The sequence below is a fragment of the Rhinolophus ferrumequinum genome, chromosome 2 (genome assembly GCF_004115265.2).
Source record: "Rhinolophus ferrumequinum isolate MPI-CBG mRhiFer1 chromosome 2, mRhiFer1_v1.p, whole genome shotgun sequence".
Classification (NCBI taxonomy): Eukaryota; Metazoa; Chordata; class Mammalia; order Chiroptera; family Rhinolophidae; genus Rhinolophus; species Rhinolophus ferrumequinum.
The window spans coordinates 109,110,395-109,129,736 of record NC_046285.1 but is presented as its reverse complement, the minus strand read 5'-3'; the positions used below and the strand labels follow the sequence as shown (position 1 = coordinate 109,129,736).

Here is a 19,342-nt window from a genome sequence, read left to right as displayed (position 1 = left end):
CAAGCAACCTAACGACTCCAGGGCTGTAGGAGCCCCTGGGCGCCTGCTGACTGCAGAGAAAACATTTTCTTGTCTCTCTAAGCTGCTAGTGAAGGTCCCTGAAGAGGCCATAACTTATACCAGTGTGGGGACAGAGCCAGGAGTGCAGTTTCCAGGCTCTCGCCCTCACGTGGAAAGGTGCTCACTCAGGTAGTAAATGGCCATCAACTGTGATTGGATGGCCATCAGCTGTGGCTAGTTGGCCGTCAGCTGTAACCAGTGAGCCACTGGCCACTAATATAACTGCCGTGGCTACGCTAGCAGAAAATGGGGGCTAGCAAGGAGATGGTGGCTGAGCTGGCAAGCGCGGATTGCAGTTAGGAAGACAGGTTGCGGACAGTGTGGCTCCTGCTTCCTGTGTCTCCAACCCAGCCGCCAGCAAGAATATGACTCCCCTATCTATGGCTCCGTGGGTGTTCCTTTTTGGCCACACCCTATCCTGCATTCTTATGTGGGGAGCGGGACAGGAGACCCCGCAGGACACCCTGCATGACAACCGGCGACACCCTGTCCCTCCCCACTGTGTCTATGGAGCTGGGCTTAGGGGTGCACGCAGGTCTCCCGCTTTCCACCGTGTGAATTCTGCTGACAGTGTCGAGGTCTCGGCAGAGGGATACAGTGCACACACACTCCTGAGCACGGGCAAACCAAGGTGCAAACTTTCAGAGTTTCTCGAGGGCACGCACGGAACGGAAGGAGAGCTGCTGGTCACCTCTGACCTCTTCACCTTCACCAGATCACACCAGCTGTCCACCCCACTCAGAATCCTCTCCAACAGTCCACGGTGGGTTATGGCTTTAACCCGCATTTCTCTGATAATGACAGAGGCTGGGCACCTTCCGTCTGCTTGTTGGCCATCGGGGTTTCTGCTCATGAAATGCTTATCCAGGTCTTCAGCCCATTTATCTACGGGGCTTTTTGGGTTTCAATCACGTTGGGGAACTTTGTGGCTATATGAGTCTAAAATGAGCCAGAATGAAATGAACAGTTCAGTCCCTCACTATTAGCCGTGTGTCAAGCGCTCAGAAGCTCTGTGGCCAGCAGTGCTGGATGGACCCTGAGCTATGAGGACTCCAGGACCACAGACAGTTCGCCGGCACTGGCGTTCCACCCTCCCCACCCACTGTGGGGCTTGTCTTCAATGGTGACTCCTGACAAAACGGAATTCTCACTTTGAACCCAGCCGATGTACCGGTCTTTTCCTTCTTGGTGCTGCTTTCTGGTGCCTATTGTGCGTAAAGCAGTCCTTCCCACGTCAAGATGCCAGTTTTTCTCTGTGAGCTCCTAAAGTGCTATAGTTTTTGCCTTTCCCACTTGGGCCTAATTCTCCTGGAAGGGACTCTTGTGCCCCATGTCGTGTGTCTTCGCCATGGACAAGGAACTGGGCCAGCGCTGCTGTCCCGCTGTGAGCCCTGTACCCACTGCGGGCACATGGTGTCTGGGCTCCCTGCCCTGCTCTGCCAATCCCGCTGTCTGCCCTTGTGCTCAATCACACTCTTACTGACAACAGCCTGGTATTAATTCTTCCTGGCCTGGGAGGGCAAATCCTCCCACTCATGCTTCGGCTTTGGGCATATTTTGAATCTGTTGGTCCCTTCGACGTGTATATAAATTTTAGAATTACCTTGTTAAATCCCACACACACTCAATCTGTTGAAATGATGAAAAGTGTTAACCCTACAGATGAATCGTGGCGAGAAGAACTGACACGTTTACAATATTCGTTGTGACCTAAGGAAGGATGTTCCTTCCTATGATCCTAAAAACATTCATGTTCTACATTCATTAAAATAAAATAAATCCTATTTGGGAATGAGATCAATACCAAACCGGACTGTAAATTATAATCTATGCCTCTGCATGTTATTTAATATTATATACATTATCTTAATAAAACAGGAAACATCCCAATGTTAAGCTGTGAAACCAATTTTAATCAAGTCTCATGAAGACAACACAATTGTCACAAAACAATCAGATGTGTTGACCTTACCTTGAGTAAGTGGGATGTAGCGCGCAAGCAGCTTTGCCCTTTTCTTTTCATATCCTTTTTGAGTGATGTCACCTAAGACAACAATGGAAAAAGAGAATTATATTTCTTCTAAAGTGCTAATAATATTTTATAATTAAAAATTAATTCCTAATGGAAAGACTGGAAGCACTAATGTCGTTCAACTTGACTGCATAAACAAAGGAGGACACCCGCCCAGAATGGAGTACTCTTGAGCAGTAAAAAGGAACCAACTATTGCTGAGTAGAACATTCTGGACAGACCTACAGGCATATTGCTAAGTGAAGAAGCAAGCTCAAGACGCAGCATACTGAATCCCTCATTTATATGACCCCTGGAAGAGAAAAGACTATGTGGATAGAAAGCAGAGAGTGGTTGCCAGGGGATGGGAGGGAGGGAAGGTAACTCCAAAGGGGGACAGGGGATTCTGGAAGGGGTGATGAAACTGCTGTGTTGATTGTGGTGCTTGTGCCACGGCCGTATGTTTGTCAAAAACTTAAGAGAACTACACACCAGAAAGGGTGGGTTTTACTGTACGTAAATAACATTCAACTTGTAAAACCTGTGATCAGCACCCCAGGTGCTTGTCAGAAACACGGACTCTGAGGATTCGCCCAGACTGACTGGACAGAATCTGCAGCGCCCCTAGACCCCCGTGATGCCTGCACAGGCTCCCGGTGTGGAGGCCATGGGCGAGGGGCCCACAGGAGACAAGCCCTAGGGGCCACGGGCAGCCCTGGTAGGACGCAGGGAAGGACTGTAGTTCTCACACATTCTATGGAACAGCCCAGAGGTGAGAAACCATCCAGGCACAAGACAGAAGAAACACCTCTCAATCCAAGCGCAGACACCATGTGCTTTCCCAGGCAGCACCTGGGGGTTCGCACTGTCTGTCACATTTCGGAGGCTTTATTTAGACCGGAAATATGTATTCCAGTTTCCACTAGTAGCTTATTCTTTGGTGAACTGTCTTCAGTGGAAAGCTGTTCTGCAAGCCCTCCTCTCACCCCTGGCCTCCCCTCATGCCACTCCCCCCTCCCACGTCCCAAACAAACCAGAAAAGCTGTCACACTGCCGTCAAGGACGTACAGAGGGCCTCACCAAACAATTCCTTTAGATGAACGCTGACTGCAGGATTTGTGTCAAGAGACCCACAGGCTCTGAAGCCTGACATTGAGTAAAGCCTCTGAAGGCCTCTGGGCAGACGGGCAGACGCACTACACCGTCCTCCAGAAGTCTGAGGTCAGAGAAGCACCGGGGCCTGCCCTCAGCAGGCAGGTGCTCTGCGCCCAGCCAGGCCCCCAGAGAGCCTCCCACGGAGCAACTCCCTCAGTCAGGCCTGCCCACAGAGCTTCTCTTATTTAGCTCATCAGTCCTCCCTCTATTTACCCTCCCACCCGCCTTACCACACCCACCCCTACCCCCCCCCCAAACTATTCTACTGCTTTGCTGTCTTTTGAGTATCTCCTGGTGTGCACACGGCTTCACTCCATTGCCTGTTTTTCTCTAAGCACTCCCCTCACCAGCCATCCCCATGCAACCAGCACACGTGATCCATGCTGACTGCAGGGGCCCGGGCACCTCGCTCCTGTCCTACCCTCAGTGGCCACTCACAGACCCCGACCAGACCCAGAGTGTGATTGAGTCATGTCACTTACTACGCTTCAACTTGTGAACAACTGTAAAGCACAAATATTTTTTAAAGCTATAGTGACATAAAAATAGTGTTTCCTCTGGAAAATATGAAAATATATAATTAAGACAAATTTAAATGAACACTAAATATTGCTATACTAAACTGAAACTGACAAACTGCCACTTAAAGGCAGAGCATTTGATTTTCCAGGTTATTCCAGATGAAGTACTCACATCCTAGAAACAGTTCCTGCTCATGTCCCCAGCGGAAATGACGTTTTTGTGGTGCAGGCCCCAAGAGCTCAAAAGTGAGGAACGCTATGTCCCGCAAGACCATGGCACCCAAACGTGGCCTGTCTTCACTGCACTAACTGGACATAACCAGCCACACACGACACTGCGTAACAGTTACCGTATTTTCACACATCCGCTTAGACTCTAACCCAGCGCACTCCTGAGTGCAAGCCTTCCACCCACACAGACAGCAAAGCAGAACTTCCAAACAGAATCCGGACATCAGACTAATCATGCCCCGCACAATTCTGATGTCTCGGTCACCGGAGGTCCAGCCAGACGGCGGTCCCCCACGATTACCACGGAGCTAAAGTTTCCTGTCGCCTAGGGGTGTCATAACATCACAGTGCAATGCACCACTCGTATGTGTGACGACACTGGTGCACATAAACCCGTTTCCAGTCGCATAAAAGTACAGCACACACAGTTTCATGCCGTGCATAATACTCCACGATAAACAACCGTTACTGGTTTATGCATTTACGACACTTTTTACATGAAGAGTGGACTGTTTCTACTCACACTGTGTGCTGAAAACAGCAGCCTCCTGCCTCCCGTGCTCACCGCCTCTCTTAATGGCATCATTTCCTCCTGTGCTCGATTTAAACTCGTGTTGTTCTGTGCAGTGACATGCTGAATGAGCCAGCAGCCCAGGTGTGTGTTTGGCTGCACTGTGCAGTGTGGTCAGTGCCTCTGTGATGGTCACACAACAACGAAAGAGACACTAAAGAGACAAAGAGCAGAGCCAAGCTCCCCAGTCAGCTGCACAGAACTGGGGTAACCATGACCCGACAGCCCCAGGGAGTCTCAGAGATTGCACACAGGCACCTGGGGGGCTTTGGCCAAACACCCGTCCTCAGAAGTGGTCGTCTATTCTCACTAGCCCTCCAGGTAAGGGGTACAATGTGTGGCTCAGGTAAACCTCCCCACCACAAACCAAGCTCACTTAGGATTATAAACACAAATCCCAAATACAGCTGGTCGTCCATGTCCATGGGCTCCACCTCTGCAGATTCAACCAAAGCAGACTGGAAATATTTAGAAAAGAAGAATCACGTTGTTGCTGACAGGTGCTTGTAGTCAAGCCTACCACGTTAAGTCTGTACTGGACAGGTACAGACTTTCTCTGGAGGGATGACTAATAGCACCAAGTCCTGAACTCAGGAACAGTTTCTAAAATTCCTGAATGCACTCAACAACTCCTCAAGGTCACAGGAACAATATATGTAACAGCAAATAATGGGAGACAACCTTGTCCATCAAAAAAAGAAGTAAATACGCTGCCATACATCGTTACTACAGAATACCGCTCACCCTAAAACAATACCCTGGTGTCGGAGGGAAGGGAAGAGGGCATCCCATGGATTCATGGCATCCTATTGAGTAAAAACAGCAAGGTGAAAAACAATGTGTATACAAAATGATCTAATTCTGGTAAAAGTAAGTAAATAAAACTATATTTACATGCATGTAACTGCATATATTTCCGAGTGTGCAGAAAATGTCTGGAGGGGTACCCAACAAATCATCAGTGGTCAGCCCTAAAGAGTGAGTTATTTATTTGGCTGGGGGTGGGTATGAGACAGGTTTCTTTTTTTCACTTCGTAGCTTTTGAACTGTTTTGTAGTACAATAATCATATAATCCTTTGCATTAGAGGTTGGTACAAAGCAATTGCGGTTTAAAAGGTTAAAAACTGCTAAAACCGCAATTACTTTTGCACCAACCTGACAATTAAGAAAAATGAAAGATGGTTTGATAATGTACTAGGGTTATATAACATGTTACTGCAGGAAACCGAATGAATTCCATATACTACTTTTGCAACTCTTATGAGACTAAATTATTCTAAAAAGTTAAAAAATATATAGGAGAGACTATATAAAATTGGTTTTATTCCTTGTTTAAATGTTTGATAAAACTTGTCAGTGAAACCCTCTGGGCTTACAGAATTATTTTCTAGAAGGCTGTTTGTTTTTGGTTTTGCTTTTATTTACTTTTTTTAAATAAGTCTTTTTTTTTTTTTTTAGAGACATGTAAGGTTCACAGCAACATTGACAGCAAGGTACAGAGTTCCCATTTATCTCCCACCCACAAACATGCACAGCCTCCCCCTTTCGCACCAGAGTGGCACATTTGTTACAATGGATGCACTACACTGACACGTGACCATCACCCAGTTCCACACGGTTTTGTCTTGGTGTTGAACATTCTACGAGCTTGGAAAAGTGTATCATGACATGTATCCATCACTATTATCATGCAGAGTATTTCACTGCCCAAAAAATCCTCTGTGTTCTGCCTACTCAACCTTCCCCATACCCCCAACCTCTGGAAAACCATTATCTTTTTACCGTCTCCATAGTTTTCCAGAATGCCATAGAGTTGGAATCATACAGTAGCCTTTTCAGATTGACTTTTTTCACTTACTAGGTAATGTGCATTTAAGGTCCTTCCACATCTTTTCTCGGCTTGACAACTCATTTCTTTTTAGTGAATAATATACCATTGTCTGGGTGGACAAATTTATTTATCCATCACCCACAGAAGGGCGTCTGGGTGAATCCAGGTTTGGCCGTCATGAATAAAGCTGCTGTAAACGTCCGTGGGCAGGTTTTGTGTGGACGTAAGTTTGCAGCAACTTTGGGTCAATACCAAGTAGTGTGATCGCTGGGTCCTGTGGTGAGAGGACATCCACTTTGGGAAGAAACCACCCAACTGTCCTCCTGTGGCTGCACCACCTGCCGTCCCGCCCGCAGTGAGTGAGACTTCCTGTGGGTCCACGTCCTCGCTGCACCTGGTGCTGTCAGTTCGCGGGTGGGGGCCATTCTGGTGGGTGTGTGCTGCTGTCCCGTCATTTGTACTTGCGTTTTCCTGATGACTAAAGAACTTCTTTTGTTTTTAACATTCCTTGCAAGGCAGGTCTACAGACATCAAATTCCCTTAATTTTTGTTTGTCTGTTCCCTCAATTTTTGTTTGTCTGATTTCTTTCTCCACTTTTGAAAGATAACTTCATAGCATATAGAATTTTACATTGGTGGGGTTTTTTTTCTCTCAAAACTTTATTTCACTACATTCTTCTTGCTTGTGGTTTCTGTGATCAGGTGTCATTATCTTTGTTCCTCTGTAGGTAAGGTGTTTTTCCTCTTTGGATTTTTTCAGGATATTTTCTTTATATTTGAATTTCTGTAGTTTGAAAATTATATACCTAGGTGTACTTTTTATTGATACTAATCTTGCTTAGTGTGCTCTGAGCACCTGAATCTCTGGGTGGGTGGGTAGGTGACATTAATTTGGGGAACTTCTCAGTCATTATTGTTTCAATTATTTCTTCTGTTCCTTTCTCGCATTCTTCGGCATTCACGTTATGTGTCTGTTACACATTCTGTGCTGGTCCCCAACTCTTGGATATTTTCTTCTGTTTTTTCTGTCTTTGATCTCTTTGCACTTTGGTTTTCGAGGATTCTATTGATATATCCTGTAGTTCAGAGTCCTTCCTCAGCGGTGTACAGTCTACTAACAAGCCCATCAAAGGCATTCTCCATTTCCGCTACTGTGTTTTTTATCTCAATTATTTGTTTTTGGTTCTTTCTTAGGATTTCTACCGCTCTGCTTACAATGCCCATGTGTTCTTGTCTACTTTTTATTACAATTCTTAGCACAATAATCATAATCATAGTTTTAAATTTCCAGTCTGATAATTCCAAGATCCCTGCCTTGTCTGGTTCTGATGCTTTCTCTGTCTCTTCAGATTGTGGTTTTTGCTTTTTATAGTATGCCTTGTAATTTTTTTCCAGGTCGCCTGACATGACGGACTAGGTAAAGGAACTGCTGTAAACAGGCCTTAGAGGTGAAAGGGGAGGAAGCATTCTGCAGACTATGATTAGCTCTCATTCTCACAGTGAGTCTGCCTCTGGACTGGGCCCTTCACAAGGTTTCTCGGCCCCTCACTTCCCTTAGGTGAGACAAGATGTCTAGAGCGGGCTGGTGTGGGGCGTCCTTTTTTCAAGGTCAGTTAGGTTCTGATAACCCTGCAGGTTAGACCCTGGTTACCTAGTTTCCTCTGAGGGCAGCCTTGTTAAGAAGAACTGAGTGCTCTGGTGTGTTTCAAAATGGTTCCTTTCCCTACCCCCTGACAAAAGCAGGAGGGGATTTTTCTCCATATTTACTGTGGGGACCTGCTCAAGCTCCTAAAAGTAAACCTCACAATATTGGGGGGATTCCCTTATGACTGGGTCCCCCCTGGAGTTTTTAACTCTCTAAGTTGTTCACACTGAATCTCCAGAATGCCTCAATTACAGCACAGGTTTTCCTACCCAGCACTGGTTCCCACGGTAATTTCTGCTCATGAGTCTCTGCTGTGACTCCCTGTATCCATCTGTCTGTCTCTCTAATCTTGGGGGCAACTATTTGCTCTGTGTCCTCCCCTCTCTTACAGAACCAAGAGGAGTTGCTGATGTTTCAATCTGTTCAGCTTTTTAGTTGTTAAGATGGAGGGGCCACTTCTAAACTCCTTACATATAAAGTAGGAAACCAAACTCCTTACATATAAAGAAGGTTTTTGAACTATGAATTTGTTAATAGTAATAGGACTATTCCGGTGATTTGAGTTGTCATGGGCAAGTTTTGGTAGTTTGTAGCTTTCACAGCACTAGTCCACTTCATCTAGTTGCTGATGTATGTGGATAGAGCTGGCCTAATATTCCCTATTACCCTTTTCCTACACAGATCTATGCACAAAAGCAGAACCTAATGGCAGAGTCTAATGTGTGTGTGCTCAATGCTGAAGAGCATCATGAAATGTGCTTCCACGGCAGGGTGTGACTGTCTGTGATCACATTTGTGATCAAAGCAGCCTATCTAAATGTCGTCTAATAAATGTTAATTTTTATCACCTTAAAGCTTTTAATAAACTATGGGAAATATGTTGATTAAACTGAAAATGTACACAGTAATACACGTACATTTCTATTCATGTTTATATTTATACATAGAAACATTCCATTTATGGCAATAGTGGACTGGGGGCTCAGATCAACCTTCCATAAGAAAACAACTAGAAAGACTGCATTACAAATATTTTTAAAAATCCGTTTGAAGCTATCAGAGAACTAACAAAGAAGTGAGGAACTGGGGACCAATTTTCCTCGGGGGGGCTCTGACGAGTTGAAAAGTAACAATCAAGTAGGTGAGCTGAGCTTTGACAGACTCAAGGGGCTAAAAACTTGCAAAGGGGAAGGGGCCCTGGAAAACACCCCAGGTTGTTCGTTTGCTGGAGAGACCACACCTGGGGTACGACCGGAACTAGAGCAGCCCTCACAGAAACTGGAGCTAGTTCCAAATCACCCTCTCCAAACGCAGATGAAGGTGATCTTGGGTTGTATGTGGCCCCAGCCTTTCCACCTGACAGGAGCAACAGTCAACCCTCGATGCAGAAACACAGGGTCACCTGGAATCACAAATCATCGCTACACCTACAATGGCTGGCCACAGGCAGTAAGAAGCTATGACTAAGAACCACCGAAAACAATAGATAACAGAGACACAACAGGGAACCCATAATACAACTTTAAAATAACCACAATCAATATGTTCAAGGAATTAAAAAGCAGAATTGTGAATTTTTTTTTTAAAAGTACAAAAATGACAAAACTGAGGCTGTCCTATGTTGGGCAGGTCAGGAGAAGGTGGGTTCTTTGGGAAAGACAAGAATGCTGGGAAAAACAGAAGGCCGCAGGGAAGATGAGGACCAGATATGAGAAGGACTGACTCCTTCAGAGACGCAGGAGCTGAGCAGGGCTGTGAGGATGGGACACTGTGCACGTCACTCATTCACAGGGTCGCCTGGAGTCGGAGCTCACTCAGTGGCACATAACACACACACACACACACACACACATTCTAAAACTAAAAAATACTGTATCTCAAGTCCAGCAATAAATGTAATGAACAGTACGTTAAGACCACTAAACAGAAACTAAAAACATTACTGAGGTAAATTTTGAAAGCCCTGAAGGGACTTACAAAGAGACATAACATGTTCGTGAATCTAAGCACCCAATACTCTAAAGATGTCATTTCTTTCCAAACGGATCTTTAGAGTCTGAGTAATTACAATCAAACTTCTTGCAATTTTTTTCTTGTATGTAGAAATAGACAAGCTGGTTCTGAAATGTATACGGAAACACAAAGGGCCAAGATTAGCTAAGTCAAACTTGAAAAATGAAAATGGCAGACTTACTCTGCCAGCGTGGAAGCTTATCGTCACGTTACAGTACCGAGTGGAAAAGGTGCTAAGACAGACAAGTAGGGTAACCGGGCAGAAACCTATCCAGAGCTGTGGGGGACAGCTGGCCTTTTCTGTAAACATGCTGGATTGACTAAATAGCCACATGGAATAGAATGAAGTGACTTTTTCTCACACCTGCGCAGAATTCAACTCCAGGTGGATTAGGCATCTAAATATGAAAGACAGGTCAATAAAGTTTTTAAAAAATAATACAGGACAATATCTTCATGACCATGAGGTAGGAAAAGACCTCTCACACAGGACACAGAGGTCACTAACCACAGGAAGAGCAAAAATACTTCCGACCTCCACTGTAATGCACAACGAGATAATAAAGAACAAATAATGAAAATACCTTCTGCTCTAAGTATGTCGCAGACTTTGAGGTGGGTGGATTAGTTTCCTGTGCCTGCTGGAACAAATGGCCTCAAACTTGGTGGCTTAAAACAAGAGAAATTTATTCTCTCACAGTTCTGGAGGCCAGAAACCCACAGTCAGTTTCACCGACCCGAAGTCAAAGTGACAGGAGGCCATACTACCTCTGAAGGTTCGAGGGGATCCACTCCCTGGTTCTGCCCACACACGCCATGACTGCCAGCACTCCTGGACCTGTGGCCGCATCACTCCAGTTTCTGCCTTGGTGCTCACACTGCCTCCCTTCCCTCTTCTGTGAGTCTAACCTCCCTCTGCCTCTTATAGACACTTGTGATGACATGTAAGGTCCACCCAAGAAACCCAGGGGTCTCAAATCAAGATCCGTAACTTAATCACATCTACCAAGACCCTTTCTCCAAATAAGGTAACATTCAAAGGCCCCAGGGATTAGGACCCGATTTCTTTGAGACTACCAATGATAGCACTACAGTGGATGACCAATAAAGAAATATACACATCTATTAAATTGTTATCCTGTTAGCAGAAAGAACACGTGCTTTCTTGAGTTCCCTTGGGAAGGGCAGTGTGGTGACAGAGTCCCAGAGAGCAGTTTCCAGGCTCTCGGCCTCACGTGGAAAGGTGCTGGCTCAGGTAGTAGATGGCCATCAGCTATAATCAGATGGCCAACAACTGTTACTAGTTGGCCGTCAGCTGTAACCAGTTAGCCATTAGCCACTAATGTAACTGCCATGGCTACGCCGGCAGGTTGGTTGGTTGGCAGAGAAGCAGACGGCGGATTGCGGCGGCTAGCGTGTAGCTCCTGCTTCCTGTGTCTCCAACCCAGCCGCCAGCGAGAATATAGTGGTATGAACCCCCTATCCATGTTTTTTGGCCTCCCCATATCTTGCGTTCTCATGTGGGGAGCGGGACCAGAGACCCTGCAGGACAGGCAGACATCTCTAGGTCAGCGATGCCAGATTCACCCACGCGAAGTGACTCCACAGATAAAGTGAATGAGTGTTGTTACATGTCACCGCCACACCCCCACAGTGCAGCCCCCTGATGGCCTTGCTGGGCTCCCTGTCACCTCCCTCTGATTCTTTCCTGGCATACCAACTAGGGCGTCTTTAAGGATCTAAGTGGTCAAAGCAGCAGCAGCCGCAGCGGGTCCTTGTCACACAGAGAAGAGAAACCGAAGCACCCCATGCCCGGTGCCGCCTCAGGCACCTTTCCTGGCCTTTCCCTCTCACCCCACCTCTCGTCCCATGCCTCGCCAGGCCCATCCCTCCTGTGGCTGTGGGCCATCTGACCCATCTGCGTGGGCTGCTCTCCCCAGTCACACAGAAGGCTCCTCTTACCACTCAATTCCCCTGCGCACAGGTGTTCTCTGACCACCGGCCTAAAGTCACCTCCCCACAGTCTCAACCTCCCTCCCTCAACCAGTTGATAAAAGAAAGCAAATGGATGAGCAAATGGTGCCTTTCTTTACTTGCAGAGCCTGGAGGTATGGGTAACTGATCAGTGGGCAGGACGACACACCAGCCGGCTGGGCCCCTGCTCATGAAGCGTCGCAATGGACAAAACAGCCAGCCACGGCCAGAGTCCTGAGAAGAGTGAGTCACTCAATCCGCACAGGTGACCAACAGCCACATGCCAGGTGCCACCTCAGAGGAACCATCAACAAGGGAAAAGACACTTAGACCAGCCCTCCCAACACGGGTCCAAGTCACCTCCCCACACTCGGGGCCTCGGAGATGCACAAGCTGTGGCAGGGCTGAGCACGCCAGAGATTCGTGTGCGAAAAATGAAGGGAGCTGCAGGAGGCTGGAGAGCTGCCCGGAGGACACAGGGAAGGGAGCGGAAAGGTGGGCAGCTCGGGCAGAAAACGTTTTAGGCCCAGGCTGCTCCAGTAACGTTTCATGCCAGTGTGTAGTCCTTGAGCCAAAGTCCCATCAGGAGTCAGCCTGCTGTTGTGTCCCTGCAGTGGGAAGCGTGGCCTCGGTGGGCAGTGGGTGGACCTAGACACCAGCAGATGCGGCCACAGGTGGGTCCTGGCCCAGCGGCCGGAATCACCCGCTCGATGGGACTGGAGTCCCATCCCAGGCAGACCTCCATAGTACTCATCTCACGCGAACCATGTTTTCCTGGAAGTTTGGAGAACAAACACTACATCCTGATTCAAACGCTCCCTGAGGCACAGATCTGTCCTGCGATGGCTTTGCTGCACTGGAAAACTTATCAAAAAGCTAAGTATTCAACCAATTGCAGGGATTCTTGACTTAAAACACAATAAACACCATGTGTAATCTTTACTCTTATTACTCTTATTCAACAAACATTCATTAAAATGCTTCAAATGTGCTACTGCTGAGGACAGAAAGATGAACAGATCAGAACTTCCTCTTGAAATGCTCCTGTGAAGTGGCAAAGAGCAGACAAGCCAATAAACACAGAATTGTCATAAATCCTCATTCTGGGACACAGAACAGCAGGCACCTGGGGGAGCAGAGGGGGTGCCTCACAGGAAGGCAGAGCTTCAAAGAGAAAGTGAAGTTTAAACTTAAGTCTTAAAACAAAAGCAGGACTCCAGCAGGTACAGGACTTGGGAATGAACAGTGTGTGCAGAGTGTTAAGATGTGAGAATCGAAAACACAGTATTCTTTTAAAAAATTATAAATCTAGGGGACGGCCCGGTGGCTCAGGCAGTTGGAGCTCCATGCTCCTAATTCCAAAGACTACCGGTTCGATTCCCACATGGGCCAGTGGGCTCTCAACCACAAGGTTGCCAGTTCAATTCCTCGAGTCCCGCAAGGGATGGTGGGCAGTGCCCCCTGCAACTAAAATTGAACACGGGACCTTGACCTGACAACAACTTGAAGCTGAACAGCACCCTCCACAACTAAGATTGAAAGGACAACAACCTGACTTGGAAAAAAGTCCTGAAAGTACACACTGTTCCCCCAATAAAGTCCTGTTCCCTTTACCCAACAAAATCTTAAAAAAAAATAATTACAAATCAAAATTTTGTAAAGAGACAACTGCACTAGGATGATTTACTATAAAAGGAAAAAAACTATAAAAGGAATATTCTTGAATCATGAATGATGAATTTTGCTAAAGTGGGACATATAAGCAACTGGTCAGGAAGCATCATTTTTAAAGATTTTCAAACATATGTTTATAAATTGAAACATCTGATTGTCCTTACATATATAAACAGAGATCCTTATTATACCAGGCAACAGCTAAAAATTATGTCACAAAAACTTAAAAGTTCTGTTGGAGTTGCATAGACTAGCAGGTGACAAGGGGAGAATCCTGAGATGAGCTAAATTAAATTACAGTGGGCCGGAGGGTGGAAAGAAGAGACAAGGGAGGTCCATCAGCTGGAAACCAATGAAAAACTGCTCACACTCCTTAGCGTATGTTAAAACTTTCAGTTAACCTCCAAGTAGCTGTTTCTGCCATTATCTAGAGAGAATAGCTGACCACCCTTTACACGTGAGCTTTCAGGCTGTAGCCGACAACTCATCCCTCTTCCTCACGACTGTGCGCCCCCCCAGAGCCAGCCCCGCCTCACCTTCTCCCTCCCCCTTTGTCTACAGCCTATATAAATTCTTTCAAAACAACGTACACCCTTCTTCCCCAAGCTCCTTGTACAGGACAGGATAGATGCCACGTCTGTCCTCCACACCAGCACTGCTGCTGGTTTAGACCGCAAGCCCCAGGACCTGGTCCTTTCCTGGCTAGCGTGTGGCCCAGTAAACCCTTTCTTTCAGAAAAGGGTCCAGCTGCAAAGGTTACTGTTCAACACAGTTCTCTAAGGTTTGGGACTCAGGCCCCTGTCATACTCCTAAAAATTACTGAGGACCTCTCAAGAGCTTCTCTGTGTGTGGGTCATATCTATCAATATTTATCATATTAGGAAACCTAGGCCGGCCCGGTGGCTCAGGTGATTGGAGCGCCTTGCTCCTAACGCTGAGGTCGCCGGTTCGATTCCCACATGGGCCAGTGACCTGCACCCTCTACAGCGAAGACTGTGAACAACAGCTCTGCCTGGAGCTGGGCTGCCGTGAGGTCGGCGTGGGCTGCTGTGGGCTGCCAGGAGAGACCGGCCGCCAGCCTGAGTGGCCGGCAGCTGGCGAGAGCTGCCGTGAGCTGCTGTGAGCAGCTGACCAACTGGCGAGGGACCGGGAGCTGTGTCCTACACAATTAGACTAAGAAACATCGGCTTGAACCATAGGGGGGTGGGGAGGCAGGAGAAGGTGGGGGAAAAAAAAGAAATTAAAGCTGTGAAATTTTAAAAATATTTAAATCACTAAAAAATTTTTATAACAACCCACCATGTTAACATAAATCTTTTTTATTAAGAAAATAGATTCCCAAAGCCAAAAACATTTAGTGCATACAGGTACTGGTTTACTTTTACAGGCCTCTTCAATATCTGGCTTCAGAGAGGACAATTAGATTCTCATATCTAGCTCGACGTTGCATGTGTTGTAATATGTGGCTGTGGCTGAAGTTCATGAAGCAAGTGCAGCCACACACAGACACGCTGGACAAGGGCGGAGCATGCTGCAGCTTTTCCTGATCGCTGTGGACACTCCACTGTGGTGTGGACACGCCAACATGAGCAAGTGCTGGTTTCATACAAGACGCTGCAAAGCAGACAGTACAACCGCATCGACCAGCTTTTCTCACTGTGACATCACAATCCACTGGTCTACTTTTCAAATGGATCTTGTATCCAGGCATGAACTTGCAACATGATACCTTGATCATCTGGAAAATCCTGGTTCGCAGAATTACGGAGATCTTCCAAATGTTGACACATTTCATTAAATAATATAAACAACGCACATTCATTAATATTGCCACTGATCTCATCAAAAAGTCTGTAAGTACGGGGAATCTGTCATGCTCAAAGTCACAAAAAAAAGTTTGTAATTTTTGCTTGAAAGCATAAACATTATCATTGGCCATACATTCTGACAGTTGTTCTCCATTTATTTTACAGAAAAATGTCCACCAAATACTCAAGTCTGAATAACTGCAGTTTGCCACCCGTTTTCTCAAGTAAAAATGGCTTTCTGCTACAAAAACGGTCGTTCATTTGGCAGCTCTACCTGTACCACAGCCCCTCAGTGTAGGCCCTGGACCTCTTGGTGAAGTGCTCTTCTCGTTTCCTCACAGAGAGGACAAAAGAAATGAGTACTCGAAGGTCAAAATTTAAGAAAATTACTCTTCATTGCTTTATCAAGGATGGACATGTTTAAGTGAAAGTGGATTTTTTTACTGCAGTTGGGGTGGTGGTAAAAAACGCCCCGTGACTTGGGGCTCTTGCCACAATTTGTCCTACGGCACCAGCAGTGGTACCCACGCTGCTTTTGTAACATCAGTACAAACACAGAGAAAACAAATGCCATCTCTGAATTGTTATGAAAACAGTCTTTCCTCAGAAAGGGGCTTAGGGACCCTCAGAGGTGTGTGAACCATGGTTTGGGAACCACGGGCAGATTGCTTCTGGAAGGAAACACAAGAAAAGAAAGCAGAGGCCCCCCGAGCAGGAGGGAGACTCCCCTGGACCCGACATTTCCTGACTTGTTTCATTTCTCTGGTTACTTTATCACAACATTTTGCAAAGCCTATGATCAATGGATAAACAGCTAAATGGGACCTCTGACTGCTGAAGCATTGACCTAGCACCCAGTAGGCCACGATTACTGAATTAATTAATATATATAAATAACAAATGCAAAAAACAAAAAGGGGCAATAACTCCAAAAGAGGCGGCAAGTGTGATGAGAAATTTCAAGAAAGTAGCCACATCAGAAATGATCAGGAAAAGCTCAAAACAGGCTGTCTGGGCCAGGTTTGGACCGGACGGATGAATGAATTTGGACACAAGAACTTTAATTCACCACAAAATATTTAGGAAGCACAACCAACGTTTATTGCTGTGAAGGCATATCAGGCTGTCATATTGAAAACTAACTATATGACAAATTTTAGAAATGAAAGAAACAGGAAAAAAACACTAGGTGGAAGAAGTCCCTTCCGCTACACCCACGACCTTTTCCCCTTTTCCTTTGACTCCATCCAAGCGGGGCCTGCATTATCAGAATACAGGAAAACAAGAAACCAAAGTTAAAGCTGAGGACAGACCTATTAATCAGAATAAAGAAACAGGAGTGGGACAAATGCAGCCTATTGTGTAGGAATTTCCTCCCCAAACCACTGTAGGCCACTGAAACAAAGAGAAAATCTTACACCATTGTCCCAGTTTTAAAGCCATTCAGAGTCCTGATAAGGAGCTGAACGCAAATCAGGGTGAGGTGTATCTAAGGCAATCGGATATAGTAATAGGAAAAGCACAGGTGGGAATCAATTCTTCCTTTAAAAATTCAAGGTTATACTCTAATAACCTCCTTTTCATCCTGGGACATCCTGATGTGCTTGGAGGGGCCAGTGTGTGAATTCTTGTGTTAGTGAATTGTGTGGGGGAGTCTAGGGAGAGTGAGCTTCTGTGCAGCTTGACCCTTCATCCTCTGTTTGAAGGACCCCTAAGTCAAAAAGGGTGAGCCAGCCAGGAATGCAAGAAAGACCACAGTGGTGCTTTACTTCCCTCTTCGAAAGCCCTATGGGAAGAAATCAGTGCATTCTGACACGGGAACCTCCACTGAGGGCCAGCCCCTGTGACAAGGATGGATGGTACAGACCAGGGAAGAAGCTGGAGAACAGGCCACCTGGGAACCAAGAAGAAAGGCCGGAGCATACGCTCACCCTGTCACTGCTGGTGCACAGGCGCGGCAAATTGTGCAGGACCTTCCGGGTGGTCCAGGTACCTGCCCCTCACTGCCAGCCTCCGACTTGCCTCCGTGTCCTCTCCTCCAGTGCCAGCTAAGCTCTAAGCAACGGCTCATTCTGCCGACTTGAGTGCAGTGAAGTCATCCTGTCGTGACATTACTTTATTCTGAATTAGAAGTTTCTCTCTCCCCCCAAACTGGGGGGTCAGGTGGGGGGCCACAGGACAAAGTGAATCCCACTTCTACTTCTACTGGATCAAGATAGAGAAATAATGACAAAACTAACTTGGGTTGCTGGAGGACTGCTTCATTACCAATTATATAAATAAAGTACTTTCACACAATGACTGACATTCCACAGGGACAGTGTGACATCCACAGACTGGTGCTCACCTCCTCGTACAGCTGGCCAAGCCCACGTTGAGAGATGTTAGAGATTCAGTGGAGAATCATGGAGACTGACCAGATGTCAGTCACTGTGTGAAGATGCCAAAAATCTGCCTAAGATAGTCCCCATCGCAAAGCATCTCTAAGTCCAACAGGGAGGCCCCATGTCAACACCAATCACAACACAGACTAAAGAGGCCACGTCAAAGGTGTGGAAACACCCTGGGAGCGATGCCAAGCATGACTGTACCCGAGCAATCACTGACCTATTTGGGCCAAAAAGAAGGTGTCAGGCCAGTCCAGGAGCTGGGACAGAAGCCAGGCTCCCGTGTCCTTGGCTGCCACCGCACTATGCTGTCCTCTCCCTCCAACACTTTGTTCTCCCCCGTCCCAAGCTTAGCCTACATTTCCAGGTTCCTGTCCAACTACAACCTACACCCTTTATTTATCTAGGCCACCTCCACGTATGTCCAAAATGACAACGGTACAGACAGATTCAGCAGCCCGGAAGCATTTCTTTCATTGAAACACTTGGCTTTATTTGTTCAGTATACAAACTATGAAGTTCTTTCAGGAAAGAATCCAATCTTATGTAACTGTCAACTCCTAGAAAGCACTCAAACATATGACCACGAAGCAACACGGCATTGTGGGAAGAGCGCACACACTGGCGCAGAAACGAGAAGCGATCTGCAACGTATTTGAAACGCAGAAAATCTAAACTGCACCACGTGATGTTCCCTGGCTGAAAGGCTCATCCTTACAAATTCAAGACAGTAGTTCCTGTCAGAACCATTTCTCATTTGGCTTTTTCTCACTTCCCAAGAGCACCTAATCAATTCTCAAATCCACCCACTTCTTACTGCATTTCCATTAAAAAAAAAAAAAGTGCCACATGTCACAAAACTTTTAAAAACTTGAATGTTGAATTCAAAACAATTGCAGGAAGGTGTTGTATTATATGTAAAACGAGGCTCACAACAGCACCTCCCTCCCTAACGCGGCCGGGGGTGAAATGGGTTTGCACGGCCAGTGCACACTTATGAAATGGGTGCAAGGATTCACTACTCACACCACAGCCAAACATGTCAACCAGAAAAACCTACAGTACGAAGAGTAAGACTAGGAAAAAAAGGACGGTAAAAGCTAAAAATGTGTTTAAGTCTCAAAAACAGTGAGATCTCGGTGCTTTCCTGGAAACTTGGCCGCCCAACAGGACCTCAGGGCACAGGCGTGGGGGCAGCGGTGTCCACGTGGGTGCCGCCGCCCACCGCCTCAGAATCCAGGCTCCTTTCAACAAGCGACCAACCAATTGTTGAACGTCTTTTTTAATTTTTAAAAATTCGGTAAAGGGACTAGCAACGTCGCTGAAGTGCCTCCGGTGGGGCAGGTGCTGTTACCACCCGGTTTTACAGGGAAGGAAACTGAGGCACGCGGGGCTGGGACGGCTCCCAGGTCGCCGCCCGCGCGGGCCGCAGCCCGCGGTCCAGCCCGCGGCTGGGACAG

At 46.6% G+C, this 19,342-nt stretch overlaps 1 protein-coding gene across 3 annotated transcripts in view; it reads right to left on the bottom strand.

Annotated features, from left to right (window-relative positions):
• Positions 1 to 19,342, bottom strand: part of DIP2A (disco interacting protein 2 homolog A) — an 88,051-nt gene that overhangs the window by 68,415 nt on the left and 294 nt on the right. For all 3 annotated transcript variants that reach the window (XR_004424724.1, XM_033123886.1, XM_033123894.1), the window contains exon 2: positions 2,033 to 2,104. Coding sequence is in view for 2 of the 3 variants with exons in the window: in XM_033123886.1 (XP_032979777.1) it covers positions 2,033 to 2,104 (72 nt within the window). In the remaining variant the exon portion in view is untranslated. The remainder of the gene's footprint in view (positions 1 to 2,032; positions 2,105 to 19,342) is intronic.